General features: G+C 43.9%; 1 protein-coding gene across 2 annotated transcripts in view; it reads right to left on the minus strand.

Annotated features, from left to right (window-relative positions):
* Positions 1-4,360: 4,360 nt before the first annotated feature.
* Positions 4,361-17,243, minus strand: part of DNAH7 (dynein axonemal heavy chain 7) — a 564,416-nt gene continuing 551,533 nt past the window's right edge. For both annotated transcript variants that reach the window (XM_077275383.1, XM_077275384.1), the window contains exons 63-64: positions 11,721-11,824; positions 4,361-4,641 (exon numbers count right to left, since the gene is read on the minus strand). In XM_077275383.1, the coding sequence (XP_077131498.1) occupies positions 4,435-4,641; positions 11,721-11,824 (311 nt within the window). In that variant the 3' untranslated portion in view covers positions 4,361-4,434. The remainder of the gene's footprint in view (positions 4,642-11,720; positions 11,825-17,243) is intronic.

Genomic DNA, 17,243 nt, shown 5'->3' on the forward strand with positions numbered 1-17,243 from the left:
GCTGCAGCGTCACTTAATGTGACGGTACCTTTAAATTGCTGTTCACAGACGCCTCCATCCAATCTGATTGAGCTGAAGCTAGTCTACACAGAATGGGTAAAAATTTCAGCCTCTAGATGTGTAAAGTTGCTAGAGACAGACCCCAAAACGCTGCTATTATTGCAGCAAGTGAACAGTGGTTCTACAAAGTATTGCCTTGGGAACTAAATAAAAATCCATGTCAAAATTTTCAGATATATATTTATAAAATATTTAGAAAACCATGTATCATTTCCTTTACGCTTCACAAATACTTGCCATTATGTGTTGCTACAAGGGGCGTTCATTAAAGATTTCCCCTGACCCACTTCCTGTGGACTGAGATCAATGAAACTTGGCAGTTATTAGTCCTTCTCTACATAGGTGCCAGCTAGGGACACCCCTTCTCCCATCTCATTACAAGCGAGGTGTTTACAGTTGCTTAAAGTCGACAGGTTGCTCCAAAAGCCACTTTGTGACTTCAGAAAACAGTCTCATCATCTAGAAAATGCTTGCCCTTCAAAAATTACTTCATTGTTGGAAAGAGGTGGAAGTCCGGTGGTGCAAGGTTGGGTGAATAAGGGGGATGTCTTGCAGACGGCGGACACCTTTGGTGAGCATGCCAGGTCTCTTAGGTTTCATGACCTCCCACAATTTCTGATGCAGTGAAGCATAGTATGCCCCCATAGTGATCATGTACCCTTTGATAGGAAATCCATCAATACTACTCTGTGCTGGTCCCAAAATACTGTGAGCATGACCTTGCCTGCCGAGGGTTGGGCACATGCCTTCTTTGGAGGCTATGAGTCATGATACTTCCATTGCATCGACTGGACTTTAGTCTCAGGATCATAGTGATGGACCCAGCTTTCATTCTGTGTGATCAGTCTGTTGAAAAACTCCTAGTTTCCATGACACATCATCAATAGAGCCTTCGACTTGTTCCTGCTTCTAGAAAGGTGTGAGCAGCCGGGGAACCCAGCGAGCAGATACCTTATGCATGTGAAGATGGTCTTGGATGATTTTTTTTTTTCCACTGACCGCACACTAATCTTGACATTTTGGGCTAGGTGGCGAATGGTTACATGTTGATTTTCCAAAATGGCGACCTCCACTTGCTAGATGGGGTGTTCATCAATAGAGTGGGGTCGCCCTGAAATTGGAGCTGTTTTCACGAAGCCCGAACACATTTGAATTGACTATGCCAGTTCTTGACTACATCATATGATGGGGAATCCTCACCATAAACCTTTCATCTCATCGAACGTCTCCTTTGGTTTGCGGCCTTTCAAGTAAAAGGAACTTGATGACTGCTCTGTATTCCACTGGGTCCATTATCAAACTTCACACCACTTCAGCACCTGTAAACTCAAGACCGTTATCTGTTCTGAGTTGCAAATTGGCATGTAACCTATAGAGACTTATTTCATTAATCATGTGCAGTTTCAGCGTGCTGTAATAATTAGAAGTGGGTCCTTATACCGAAATATACTTTTTGGCGGCCCAATGTCAGCATTTAAAGGGCTGGGAGCATGAGACGTCTACCAATGTGGTACAACTCTTGATAGAGAGGGTGACGAAAAGAAGTCCGGCGGTAGTGCTTAAAAGATGGTTCCCTGGGGACGCTTGGGAAAATGTATACAACATTGTTTCTGATATATAAAATATGGGAGAGAGTTAAACAAATTCGTGGGGTTACCTGTCTTGCCAGGTTTTCTCCGCTGTGGTTTAATAATAATCTACCAGAGTTTTTGCAATGGGATGTATATCAGAATGGCAAGCTAGGGGGATTCGATACGTATATCAGATTCTAGAGCAACGGGAGTTGAAATCCTTTTCCCAGCTGCAGTCGGAGTATGGTATTAGGACATCCGGGGGATATCAATATGTACAAGTACGACATGCGTTTGTAGCTCAGAATAAGGGGGATTGTCTTAAAATCCAAAGTGACCTATTATTGGAATACGTATGTGGAGTGGGGACAACGAGGGGAGTTATCTCTTCCTTGTTCAAAGATCTACTCCATACTCACTCACTAGGATATCTGATTGGTGCGAGGGCTAAATGGGAAAGAGAGTTAGGCCACTTAGAGGATGAAACGTGGGAATCTGTACTAGAATGGATACCAAAATTATCATTGAATGAGCCGTATAGACTTTCCCAGCTATATATCATACATAGAGTATATAGGTGTCCGGATGTCTTGTATAGAGCCAGATTGAGATCTGACTCAGAATGCCCTAGATGTAGGAATGATAATGTCGGATTGTTTCACATGCTCTGGATGTGTCTGAGATTGACTGCTTTTTGTGGTTCTCAGCCGGATAAAGGGGGCTTACAGATGCGTAATCCCAAGGGAACCAGTGGTGTGCTTGTTGGGATATGTAGAGGAGATAATTGTGGATAACAAGCTGAAAATAGCAATCGCTAGATTACTATACATGGCTCAGAAGGTCATAGCAAGAAATTGTTTATTAAACCATTTTTACTACCCACGACAAAATTTAAAAATTACAAGAAAATGGAGGTGTGGTTAACCTGTTAGGTGTAAAGTGCAACATATTTCTGAATGCATTTCTACATAAAAAACACAAAATTTGCATATTTTAGATGACTTAAAAACAGGCAAAGAACAAATACATTTACGTTGCAATTATTGACAGGCCTAAAAGGTCCCAATTTTGCAAAATGTGAATTAACGTGACTTTTGACACCTAGGTCACCGTGCATCCTTATCTAACATTAGGGATTATACCAATTAACATGCATAAAAATTGTCATTTTGTTCAAGAAAAAAAACTTTTTTCTTGTGACATTTGGCATGTTGATCTCCGGCTCTTATTGGACATTGAGAAGTATACTACCATGCTCAAAAAGTTATGCCTAATTTATCCTGACAATGTCACATTTGATACAGATGGAGTAGGAAGCGTTAATGTATGTAATTTGGAGTATTGGCCAGTTAATCAAAATGGTGTAATTTATTTCAAATGTTTAGTCGCACGAGATATGTAAAGTGGTAGCGCTATGTTCTTGTCATGTACATCCATGCTGCTTTTTGATGCATTTGCAGCAGCTGCCTGGTGCTGGGAGCTGACTGAAAAACTTAACTGAAGCCACCAGTGTTTTATTCTTCAATACACGCTTTGCATTTTTTCTTCCTAGCTGCATAGTCTCATGCTTATCATTGTTAAATCTCAACTGACACTTCAGGCTATGTTCACACGTTGCATTTTTTTTCCCACAGGCAAAACCTGCTCTCTTGGCAGTAAAGAAGCTGCTTACAAAAAGCAAGTTTTGATGCGTTTTTTTTTTTTTTTGCATTTTTGTTATCTCTTCTGCATGCTGATACAATTTAGTGTCTCAAAAAACCCACAATGCAACTTCCTTAGGTTTTTACACCAAAAACGCAGCAAAACCTGGTACCTGCGTTTTTTGCTGCGTTTTTGCACTTACCCATTGGTTTCTATGGGTGAAAAAACTCTGAAACACTGAAAGAAGTGACATGCCGCAGTTTGCAAAAACTCTGCAGTTTTTCCAATTCAGTCAGAATAAAAACAATGTGTGCATGAGGTTTCTGAAAGCTGATAGCTTTTGCTGGTACTGGAAAACGCAGCTTATACTTTGCATAAAAAACACACAGCAAAAAACGCAACGTGTGAACATAGCCTGAGTGTTATTTTGTAACATAATACTGACGGCTCGTCTGTTAGTTACTTTATAGAGTTCAGAATCTTCCACAAGGTCTTTAATAAATATTCGGGAGGTGAGTGAGTCCTTGATGTTTCCTGGCTTGCACGCATGGGTATTGCGCACCACTGGGCCCATTTCTTGTCCTCTTTTTTTCACCGATCTTGGTCGCTGCACTTTCCAGTGATTTGAAAAGAAATGCAATATTTTTCCTACAAATTTGAATAGATTTGTCATTTATGTTGCCATGGTTACATTTCTCTATTTTCAACTGTTGCTTTACTTACCTGGGAACTCAGACACTACTTTTGATCATAAGTAGACGTGGATTATGCAATTTATGCTACAATATCTCCTTCAGGTTAAAAACTCATCAATTATGTGGAGGCCATTAATGCTGTCTGTAATACAATGTTGTCACTGTGTGACATAAGATGGAAAATGCACCTTACATTGCACCCGCTGTGTAATTAAGTCTCGCGGTCAATACATTTAATTGTGAATAAGTGTTGTCTTCATAGTCTGTGATTAAAGCGATTACTTCTGCAAATCTGGTTGTGTTGTGGAAAATGTCACAATGTTTCCAATTATATAGTTACAATTCCTGCTCCAGTGTTCATGTGCACAAAAATGTCTAATAAAATGTCTTCAAAATCATTTTGTTTTGGTCACATTTTAATGTTTCAACATTTACAACAGGTAACATTGTTACTGAAACTCTATATTTTAGGAGTTAAGCTGGCACAGCAATGCAACTCCACGTCCGATCCAATGCTCCTGAGGCTTGTCCGAGAGAAGGGTCATTGCAACCACAAAATTGGTTGAATGACCAGTAGTGGATAATGTCCCTCGCCTTTCACTGGTCTTGTAAACTGGTGCAAGATAACTTGGTCTTAGCGGGATTTCTGATCTCTTACAGGGTTTAAGCCACATCTGAAAAACAAGAAAAGTTAATTTTTTTGTACTTTTTTACAAACATGATCAATTCATGTTTGCATATTTTCCATAATAAAGATGAAATATAGCCAATAGGGTTGGTATATTATGGTGGGAAAACAGGTTTTTATTTCAAGAATCAGTCAAAGTGAACCTGTCAGGTCCGCCGTCCCCAGAACCACCAACAGTTGTCTACATAGCTAAACACCCTGCCTAACAGTCCCTGTATTATATTACACACAAACAGATATCTTGTATTAAAAGCATCAACATCAATGCCAGCGCTATATTTGCCTCGCGTGTGCACATGGCTTCTTTTCCATACTGAATTTATCCTCTGAAGCTGGGTGTATCAGCATCAGAGAGGCGGAAGGAGGGACAACAAGCAGGAGGGAAGGTGTATATAAATGAATGGCCCCGCCACAAAGCACCAAGTGGTGGTATCTCTTTAAGTAATGTATACAATAATTATATACAATAAAAGATTAATGACACCAGCCTGTTATGAAATGTTTCTGCCTCCTACGCTCCTCAACATTAAAATTGCATATTGGTGCCCACTGGTAAATTAGTACATGAACTCACTAAAAAGGACTAATATAAGCAAGAATAATGCAGATTAATAGATAAATGACAGCACCCTAAAGCAAAAGAAGGAACTTTAAATACAGTTGTTATTTAACAATAAACAATAAATAATAATAATAATATTTAAAAAGAAATGGGAAATATTTTTCAAAGTCTTCTTTGTCATGCAAATTGCAATCATCAGATCCAGACAATAATTTGTGCTTCTGTTAGTTTTCTCTAATGGACGGACTAAGAATTAGTGTTTTTTGTTAAGCAGTTGTGTGCAGCCTTGCCAATATACACATCTCATCACTATGCGTGCAACACCAAGAAAGAAACGTGGTGGGGTTATAGAAATCACAGGATCGATAGACATGATCATGATATGTAAATGATTAAGAGAAAATAGAAACAAAAATTTCAAAACATTTCCATCTATTCAATATGGACTATGAGCCTTGGCAGGATATCAGGTTATTAATAGTTGAGCTCCTTTTGCAATTTGTAACCAATGATGTCCAAGATGAGCTTGAAGGAAGACAAGTTCAGAGATGCTGGAGGTCATGTTACCATATTTTGGCCACGCAAGCAGCGTGCAGTATCGCAAGCAACATTTGGCATGAGTGGTGTTGAAAAATGGCTTTAGGGATGTAATGACTCAGTGTCAATCTGGACACTTGTGCGGGTGTGACCTATTCTTAATTATGCCAAACATACTATTCCTTTGTTCAGAAAGGTAAGGGACATGATATATTGTTTCATGTGAGACTGACCGGTGCCTCTTGTTGTATCCACTCAACCAGGGACTAGAGTGGCCATCAGCCACTCAAGCAGGAGTATCCTGCTACTCCGCAAAAGCCCCAGCAGAACAAAGGTTTACAAATAGGGCCCATGATTTTCCCAACCCATGGCACTTCCTTGGTCACATGGCCAAAGATTGTCTCCACAGCCGAGGCCACATGCCTAGAGCCCATCTGCTGGTCAATGTCTGCTGAGACAATTGGGCCCTGAGGGACGCTACCTCCGAGATACACCAGCAGCGGAGGAAGTGATATACCCTGTCCACACCCTATGGCGGGTTGGCCACCCTACTCCCACCAATGTCCATTGGCACATCCTGGCCTAGGGACTTAGGGACACTGGGTTTCCCATCACTCTGATCAGCCCACATATTGTCCCCCAGAACACTTTACCAGGCTGCCAAGTGACCATCTCGATAGCTGGGGGGTCAGTGCTCGGACATCCTTCTGGCACGTGTGCAGTTGGACTGGGGGACTGACCAGGAAAAGGTTGCAGTAGGGCTCATGAATGGCCTCCCCACACCTGTTATTTTGGGGAGCGACCTAGGAAGGACAAGGGCTGACCAGCCAGGTTGTCACAGTCATCACCCGCAACCAAGCCAAGCAGTACCCTGATGTGGATACTTCTGCCTTCCAAGGATAACCCACATTCCAAGCCTCCATCATCCACCTCTGAGGCGGTCACAGTAAGTACACCTGACAAGACTGACCACTGACGGGGGGAGAGATGGATCGTAAGGAGTTAAGGGAAGCCCAATTCACGGACTCCACCATAGAGCTTGTTCACAGTATGGCTGCCCAACCTGGGAAAAGAAACCAGGGGGAGGGGTGTAGATGGGAGAAGGGGCTCTTATATCTGGAAAAGACTGCATCCTGCCCAGAAAATCCTTGGACTCAGGTTCATCAGCTCGTGGTACCCACCCCAACTCCTGCGCTTGGCTCATGATGATGGGCACATAAGGGTCAAAAATACATGGGCCCGCCTGCTGCTTAATTTTTTTTTTCACTCAAGAGATGAAGAAATACCAAGCCTTTTCTCCGATGTGTCAACGGATGGGGGAACACCCTGTCGTGCCCCACTCCAATCCATTCCCTTGATAGGTGAACCGTTCCAAACTATAAAAAAAATTTATAAGAATTTGGGAAAATTATGAAATGTTCTATAAATGTATTTTCTATTCCTGATATAAGGATCTAGGCATTTAGTTGAGATGAATCTGTGCTGCACTTTATGTACATGCTCAGTAGTGAAGCAGTGCTATGGAGTCAATCGGGAGAAAATTGAGAAGTCTGAGTCAGAGGTTTGGCTTACCGACCCCACAACTCTGGTTACAGAGGGTTGCTATAGATTTAGTAGGCCTCCTCAGCATTGGTAAGAGAAATGCTCACCCTAGTCAACTTTGCTACCTGAAGGCCGTTGCCCTGTAATCCATACATGCTGAGCACGTGGCTCAAGCTTACTGGAATTCTTTAATTGTAGGGTTCCACAGGAGGTATTAACCAACCAGGGGGCCCAGTTCCAAAGCAAGCTTATTCAGACTCTCTGGGAGAAACATGGGGTCCGCCCCATGTGCACCCCCCAACAACCCTGAAACTAATGGGTTGAGTGAATGTCTCAAACGGAACGCTGAAACAGCTCATTAGCTGGTATATGGCATCCGAGTGGGTGAGACTGGGAGAAAAACTTGCAGCAGCTCCTTTTTGCCAACTGGTAGGTGCCACAGAATTCTACTGGGTTATCCAAAATCGAATTGCTGTAAGGCTGAATAGTACTAGGGCCTTTGCAGCTGGTACAAGAGAGTTGGGAGGGCACTTTCCCTACAGAATAGATTCCTATTCTGGATTATGTCCAAAAGTTTAGCAAGAGATGGCCTTAATTTAGAAGTAGCTCAGGAAAGGCAACAACGGAGTTACAAACGTGCTGTCAGACTCCCAAGAATTTGTGATGTGGACAGAAGATTATAGTACCATTACCATTACGGAAAGACAAGCTGCAAGCCACTTCGGCTGGCCAATTTGCCTTTACCAGGAAATGTGGGAATACTGAGTACACCATGGACCAGGATCGAGCAGGTGTTTGTGAACAGATCTACCATGTCTATAGGCTAAAAGCTTATGAAAGGGAGTGAGGTGACCTACTTAGTTTGTTGTCCCCCTTAGATGACCCAGATATAGACCAGATCCCGGACTTATTGGTGGACTCCAAAAGGGGAATGAGGTAACGGAAGTCCTATTGGTGGAGCAGTTTGGTCCATCACAGAAACAGCAGCTAACAAACCTGTTCAGACATATGAACCCTTGTTCACAAGTTGGTCTGGTCGTGCACCTCTGGTCCAGCATCATGTCAACATGGGCAGCCACTACACTCTTGCAACTCGCCTACTGGGTGACACCTCCAATGTTTTTCAATGATGAAGGCCGAGGTGGATGACATGTTGAATATGGGGGTTATGGTAACTGCTCATAGCCCAGTAAAGTTGCCAGTTAAGTGTTGGTGCCCAAGAAGGACATGAGTACTCGCTTCAATGAGGACTATAGGCCACTGAATGAGGTCACCGTTACAGATGCCTACCCTATGCCTCAGGAGGATGAAATACTGTACAGGTTTGGGGGGGTCTTGGTTCATATCAACCCTCGATCTGAGCAAGGGATAATGGCAGATCCCAAGCAGCAAAAAAGCTCAAAAGAAGTCTGCATTCATCATCCCTTTTGGCCTGAGTTCACCAGCATGCCATTTAGGATGAAGAAAGTCCTGGCTACCTTCAAAAAGGATGGTGGCCCAGTTACTAGTGGGTTGTCAGGGGTAAGCCCAGGCTTACCTGGATTATATTACTATCTTCAGCAACACCTGGGAACAGCATTTTCAGCACGCATGCCAGGTGCTGCAGAGGGTAGCCAAAGCCCAGCTCACCATCTGACCTGACAAGTGCCAGAATGTGATGGTCAAGGTGCTATATGTGGGTCATTGGGTGAGAAGTGGATGCATTTGTCCAGAACCCGCAAAAGTAGAAGCCATTATCTATTGCCCCCCCCCCCCCCCCCCCAATTAACCAAAAACAAGTCTGCATTGTTAGGGACCGTATTTATTATCAAAAGTTTATTCCAAATTATAGTATAGTAGCCAAGACTCTCACTGACCTCCCCAACAAAAGTTATGCCTGCAACCTCATCTGGACTCCAGAATGTGAGTCCCCATACATCTAGTTGAAAACCTAACTAGCCCAGAGCCCTGTCCTGACTGCTCCCGACTTCTGCTGACGGTTCATTGTCCAGACGCAACAGACTGGGAGCTGTACTCAGCTAAGTGGGGGCTGACAATCAGGAACACCTATCTCTCCTGGAAGCTGTTGGATTGGAAGAGGGCATATGCCACAATAGAAAAAGAATGACTGGCCATAATCTAGGCCCTAAAAAAAAAGCTGTACCTCTACAGCAAGGTGTTCCCTGTCCTAACCAACCACAATCCCTTCAATTGGCTAAATCGGACTGCCGTGGGACAATGGACGTGTACTCGTAGAAATGTAGATCATGAAAATGCTGATGGACTGTTCCGACAAGTGGAGAAGGATGATCGGAAGTCTTTCATGTCTGGGAGCCCCGTCAACAGCAACCCATGCAAGGATCCAGCAGTCTTCGGGACTAATTAAGGGGGAGGAATGTAACGACTCAGCGTCAATCTGGCCACTTGTGTGGAGGTTAACTATTCTTAATTATGCCAGACATACTATTCCTCTGTTCAGTAAGTCAAGGGACATGACCTGTTGTTTCATATGAGTCCGTCCAGTGCTCCTTGTATGTTAATTTGTTGACTGCCTTCTCATTACAGATTGCATCAGCCCTCTGCAGTGTACTAGTCTGCATCATGTGGATGACAATTCTGCAGTGTAATTGAACTAGCAAACAATAAGGGAACAACCATAATTATCTCCCCCCAATCCTGTGGGACAACAACTTGAAATGGGAGCTGTGGGATATAAAAAGGGCCTGTTCCACTCACTGGTGTGATTCTACAGGACTTTGGTAAACCAAGGTTGAGACAATTCGGTCACCTGGCCCTATACCTCACTGTGCTTGGCCAGCTTCTTAAGCTTGCCACTATCTTCTCATTCGGTGTCTGCCCAAAGCGGGGTACTGCTGGTTGGGGTAGTTGGCCCTGGATGCCCTGAAGTGGAGTTTCTAACCCCTGTTGAGCCAGCGGAAGGGTGAGTCTCTGTCACTTGCACCATCCTGTATGATGCTGGGAATCCACTATATGCAGTTGACTGTTGGGGACCCAATAAAGTCTTACAGGAGTCTGGTACACTCACCCTGTATTGTCTTAGTAGTATTTTGCCCTCGGGGAAGGAGTATGAGCATTCAGTGGGATGAACCTTGGCCAGTGCAGTCTTTATAAAGACAGCCAGGCCAGCAGACGAGAGCACGCACTGACCCTCAAGTGGCTATACTATTGGTTCCCACGACTGATCCCTTCTGTACTGCAAGTCAAATTTTAAGGCATATACCAAGCCTAAGGCATCAAAGAGTGTCTATACACAAACCTCCTGGTATTTGCATAACACTGGGCTACATGCCAGTTGGCCATCTACAAGTGTTCCAGTGATCTTATGCCACCACTCTCTAAAGACTATCATGTTACACAGTTATTAGGCAAAGGAGGCTGGAATGTAGGTTTATCCTCTTTAGCGATAAGTCCCACTTTTGTCTTGGTTGCAATGATCATAGAATGTTTAGAGTTGGAAGAGACCTCAAGGGTCATCGTGTCCAACTCCCTGCTCAATGCAGTGCAGGATTCACTAAACCATCTCAACCAGCTTCTGAAAACTTCCATTGAAAGAAAACTCATCACCTCTCGTGGCAGCCTGTTGGCACCCTCACTGTCAAAAAGTTTTTTTCTAACATCTAATCTGCATCTTCTCCCTTTCAGTTTCATTCCATTGCTTCTCGTGTTTCCATGTGCAAACGAGAATAATGATGGACCCTCTACACTGTGACATCCCTTTAGACATCTTAGTCTTCTTTTTTGCAATCTAAACATGCCTAGATCCTTTAACCATTCCTCGTAGGACTTACTTTTCAGTCCGCTTAGCTCTTGGTAGCTCTTTTCTGAACTTGCTCCAGTTACTCAATGTCTTTTTTAAATTGTGGTGCCTAGAACTGGACACAGTATTCCATATGAGGCCTGACCAAGGAGAAGTAGATTGGTATGAAGACCACATGGACATCACCATGAAGGGACGTCACAAGGGTACGTCCTACTGCCTGTATTATGGTATGGTAAGGCATAGTGTATGGCAGTCGGACAAGTCTAGTCTTCATTCTATGTACACTAACAGTTTGGCGTTAAATTGATTTGGTATGGCCATTCCTCCAAAGTGTCACAGGAGCCAATTTTCAACATGATATCACCAGGCTACATATTGGTAAAATTCCTATTGTTAAAAACCTGTTTTTTTAACATACAAGAAAAACTGTGGGAAACCGCTCCAAACTGACAAAACACGGATTACATCCTGATGAAAATTAATGTTGAAACTCAGCCCGTTGTGAAAAAAAACTAAAGGTAAACAGAGTAACAAGGCATGACTGCATGATCAAACTAAATACAGTTTGTTGTCTGTTACCGTAGAGAAACACAAGCCTGCATAGGAGCTGTAGACATTAAAAAAAAACTTTTTTGCATACATAAATGTGTAGAACAGTACTAACCACAGGAACCGAATCATAAAGAATCTTAGGGTAAGATTCTCCTAACTTCTTTTTCTTTCTGTCCCAGCGAGCTCCATCAAGAAACAATCCATGAATATATACACCTATGAAAGATAGTAATCATTAGATACTCTCTTACAGCGCATAAATTGGAATATATCAGTTTTTTAAAAACAAGAACAATGCTTAAAGGGGTCGTCTGGTCAAAAAAAATAAGTCTGCAGTCACTGTGTGACTGCAGACTTACGAATCCCCCAGTGCACTCACTGTATGCTTCGGGGATTCGCTGGTTTCAGACCAGAGACTGGTGGGTATATATGAGTTATACATACACCAGCCAGTGGGCATGTCCTCGCTCTCCATACACATACAAACTCTCTAGTTGGACATGCCCATTGGCCGGCCGCATCACTAGACGGGGCGCGGTCTTGGCTCAATATAAGTGTATGGAGCAAGGCCATGCCTACTGGCTGGGGGTATGTATAGCTCCTCACCTTTCAAGAACCATAACTAGACTATGAGGGCTTGTTTTTTGCTGCACAAGTGTGAAAAATGGTGAAAAAATGCAATTGCTCCATTGCTTTTCAGGTTTTGTTTTTACAGCATTTGTTGTTTGGTAGAAATAACCAGAAAACGTCACAAAGGTCCTTCGCGGAGCATAATGCATCCCTGGGAACGGAAGCCGCCGCATGCATCGCGGAGAGCCGGGAAAACTCCGTGGGCCGTCGGAAGGTAAGTATATCCATATTTTTTAATTTTTATTCTTTTTTTTTACACGAATATAGATCCCAGGGCCTGAAGGAGGGTCTCCTCTCCTCCAGACCCTGGGAACCATCTGGGACTGCTCCCTGCACCATATGCGGTGACCTCAGAGCTCCGCACATGCCGTACCTGGCGTATAAGAAGACCCCTGACTTTTGAGAAGATTTTCAGGGGTTAAAAAGTCGTCTTATACGCCAGAAAATACGGTATATATTTATATTTAATACAGAGCTAGATAGCATAAAAGCCGGTAATTCAATTTCCGGCTTTTGCTATCTCCTTATCAAACTCGACAGGATATGAGACATGGTTTACATACAGTAAACCATTTCCTATTCCTTATATTTTTACATACTCTTCACTAATAATGTTACAAGTGTATGTGTGTTAACCAGGAGAAACCAGAAGTGTATGTGTGCAAAATTTGGGAGCTCTAGGTGTTAAAATAAAGGGTTACCGTATATACTCGAGTATAAGCCGAGATTTTCAGCCCAAATTTTTGGGCTGAAAGTGCCCCCTCGGCTTATACTCGAGTCATGATCGGTGGTGGGGTCGGCGGGTGAGCACTGTCATATACTTACCTAGTCCCGGCGATCCTGGCGCTCCCCCTGCCTGTCACACTGTCTCCGGGTGCTGCAGCCTCTTCCCCTGAGCGGTCACGTGGGACCGCTCATTAGAGAAATGAATAGGCTGCTCCACCCCCCATAGGGGCGGAGCCGCATAATTCATTTCTCTAATCAGCGGTGCCGGTGACCGCTGACAGAGGAAGAGGCTGCGGCACCGAAGACCAGCTGTCCGGGGGAAGGAGCGGGACGCCGGGAGCAGGTAAGTATCTCATATTCACCTATCCTGGTTCCACACGCCGGGCGTCGCGCCATCTTCCCGGCGTCTCTCTCTCCGCTCTGACTGTTCAGGCAGAGGGCGCGATGACGCATATAGTGTGCGCGCCGCCCTCTGCCTGATCAGTCAGTGCAGGGAGACGCCGGGAAGATGGCGCCGAGGAGCTGCAAGACAGGTGAGTATGTGTTTTATTTTTTTTTATTGCAGCAGCAGCTATGGGGCAATAATGGACGGTGCAGAGCACTATATGGCACAGCTATGGGGCAGAGCACTATATGGCACAGCTATGGGGCAGAGCACTATATGGCACAGCTATGGGGCAGAGCACTATATGGCACAGCTATGGGGCAGAGCACTATATGGCACAGCTATGGGGCAGAGCACTATATGGCACAGCTATGGGGCAGAGCACTATATGGCACAGCTATGGGGCAGAGCACTATATGGCACAGCTATGGGGCAGAGCACTATATGGCACAGCTATGGGGCAGAGCACTATATGGCACAGCTATGGGGCAGAGCACTATATGGCACAGCTATGGGGCAGAGCACTATATGGCACAGCTATGGGGCAGAGCACTATATGGCACAGCTATGGGGCAGAGCACTATATGGCACAGCTATGGGGCAGAGCACTATATGGCACAGCTATGGGGCAGAGCACTATATGGCACAGCTATGGGGCAGAGCACTATATGGCACAGCTATGGGGCAGAGCACTATATGGCACAGCTATGGGGCAGAGCACTATATGGCACAGCTATGGGGCAGAGCACTATATGGCACAGCTATGGGGCAGAGCACTATATGGCACAGCTATGGGGCAGAGCACTATATGGCACAGCTATGGGGCAGAGCACTATATGGCACAGCTATGGGGCAGAGCACTATATGGCACAGCTATGGGGCAGAGCACTATATGGCACAGCTATGGGGCAGAGCACTATATGGCACAGCTATGGGGCAGAGCACTATATGGCACAGCTATGGGGCAGAGCACTATATGGCACAGCAATGGGGCAGAGCACTATATGGCACAGCTATGGGGCAACAGTGCAGAGCATTGTATATATGGCACAGCTTTATGTGGAGCATCTATGGGGCCATAATGAACGGTGCAGAGCATTATATGTGGCACAGCTTTATGTGGAGCATCTATGGGGCCAGAATGAACGGTATGGAGTATCTATTTTTAATTTTGAAATTCACCGGTACCTGCTGCATTTTTCCCCCTAGGCTTATACTCGAGTCAATAAGTTTTCCCAGTTTTTTGTGGCAAAATTAGGGGGGTCGGCTTATACTCGGGTCGGCTTATACTCGAGTATATACGGTAAATCACGGAAAAAACTGTCATGGGCTCCCGCGCAATTTTCTCCGCCAGAGTGGGAAAGCCAGTGACTGAGGGCAGATATTAATAGCCTAGAGAGGGGCCATGGATATCGGCCCCCCCTGGCTAAAAACATCTGCCCCCAGAAAAGGCACATCTGTAAGATGCGCCTATTCTGGCACTTAGCCTCTCTCTTCCCACTCCCCTGTAGCGGTGGGATATGGGGTAATAAAGGGTTAATGTCACCTTGCTAATGTAAGGTGACATTAAGCCAAGTTAATAATGGAGAAGTGTCAATAAGACCTATCCATTATTAATGCAATATTAATAAAGGGTTAAAAAAACACACATGAAAAAAGTATTTTAATAACATAAATACACATGGTGTTGTAATAGCTTAATTATACGCTCAATCCAAATGACGACCCTTGTCTTCTGTAAAAAGGGTAAAAAACAAACAAACAACAATATCACATACCTGTCCGGGGTCAGTCATGTCCCACGATGTAAATCCATCAGAAGGGGTTAAATCATTTTACAACCAGGAGCCTGCTAATGCAGCTGTCGCCCCTGGCTGTAAAAACTGGGGAATGAATTAAATGCAGGGGAACGTAGCTACCTAGACTTGTGGTGCTGCGCCCCCTGCTGGCATAAAATCATATGAACTCGAGCATGGAAAATATTCTCAAAAATTCCCACGCTCGAGTTCATATGAAAAAAAAATGAAATCTAGAAATTTTTGCAAATTTATAAAAAAAGAAAAACTGAAATATTACATGGTCATAAGTATTCAGACCCTTTGCTCAAACACTCCTATTTAAGTCACATGCTGAGCATTTCCTTGTGATCCTCCTTGAGATGGTTCTACTCCTTCATTTGAGTCTAGCTGTGTTTAATTAAACTGATAGGCATTGATTTGGAAAGGCACACACCTGTGTATATAAGACCTCACAGCTCACAGTGCATGTCAGACCAAATGAGAATCATGAGGTCAAAGGAACTGGCCAATGAGCTCAGAGACAGAATTATGACAAGGCACAGATCTGGCCAAGTTTACAACAGAATTCCTGCAGTACTCAAGGTACCTAAGAGCACAGTGGCCTCCATAATCCTTAAATGGATGAAGTTTGGACCCACCAAAGGTCTTCCTAGACCTGGCCGTCCAGCCAAACTGAGCAATCATGGGAGAAGAGCCTTCGTGAGAGAGGTAAAGAAGAACCCCCAAGATCACTGTTTCTGAGCTCCAGAGATGCAATAGGGAGATGGGAGAAAGTTCCACAAAGTCAACTATCACTGCAGCCCTCCACCATTCGGGCCTTTATGGCAGAGTGGCCAGACGGAAGCCTCTCCTAGTGAAAGACATATGAAAGCCCGTACAGAGTTTGCTATAAAACACAAGGACTCCCAGAATATGAGAAATAAGATTCTCTGGTCTGATGAGATGAAGATAGACCTTTTTGGTGATAATTCTAGGCGATATGTGTGGAGAAAACCAGGCACTGCTCATCACCTGCCCAATACAATCCCAACAGTGAAACATGGTGGTGGCAGCATCATGCTATGGGGGTGTTTTTCAGCTGCAGGGACAGCAAGACTGGTTGCCATTGAAGGAAACATGAATCCAGCTAAGTACAGAGATATCCTGGATGAAAACCTCTTCCAGAGTGCAGTGGGCCTCAGCCTTGGCCAAAGGTTCACCTTCCAACAAGACAATGACCCAAAGCACACAGCTAAAATAACAAAGGAGTGGCTTCAGAACAACTCTGTGACCATTCTTGACTGGTCCAGCCAGGGCCTGACCTAAACCTAATTGAGCATCTCTGGAGAGACCTGAAAATGGCTGTCCACCAACATTCACCATCCAACCTGACGGAACTGGAGAGGATCTGCAAGGAAGAATGGCAGAGGATCCCCAAATCCAGGTGTGAAAAACTTGTTGCATCATTCCCAAGAAGACTCATGGCTGTATTAGCTCAAAAGGGTGCGTCTACTCAATACTGAGCAAAGGGTCTGAATACGTATGACCATGTGATATTTCAGTTTTTCTTTTTTAATAAATTTGCAAAAATGACTACATTTCTTTTTTTTCAGTCAAGATGGGGTGCAGAGTGTACATTAATGAGAAAAAATGATCTTTTTTGAATTTACCAAATGGCTGCAATGAAACAAAGAGTGAAAATTTTAAAGGGGTCTGAATACTTTCCGTACCCACTGTAAATGGTTAGGAGCCATACAAATAGTTTCAACTGTTAAATGCATCAGATTTTCAGCAAAAGAAAATTAAGTGTAAAAACAGCGCAGTATTTCTGTACACTATTGGGGAACATGGCTTAAGGACAGAAGTAGTGTGTTAATTCTAAACTTCACTATTAAAGTACCCTCAGGACTGATAGGAGTATAGCTAGGAGAGTCTCCCTTATAAATAAAACATAACCTTTAATTGAGCTGTCTTAAAATGATTACTCCAGAGTGACACAACATGGAAATAAAAGTGATACAAATTACAATAAACACATACATAAAGTGCTAGTACTCAACCAGTGCTCATTAAAAAACGGTTTGGTCACACCCATATGAAGAATGTTGTTCGTAGC

The sequence above is a fragment of the Ranitomeya variabilis genome, chromosome 7, assembly GCF_051348905.1.
Source record: "Ranitomeya variabilis isolate aRanVar5 chromosome 7, aRanVar5.hap1, whole genome shotgun sequence".
NCBI lineage: Eukaryota > Metazoa > Chordata > Amphibia > Anura > Dendrobatidae > Ranitomeya > Ranitomeya variabilis.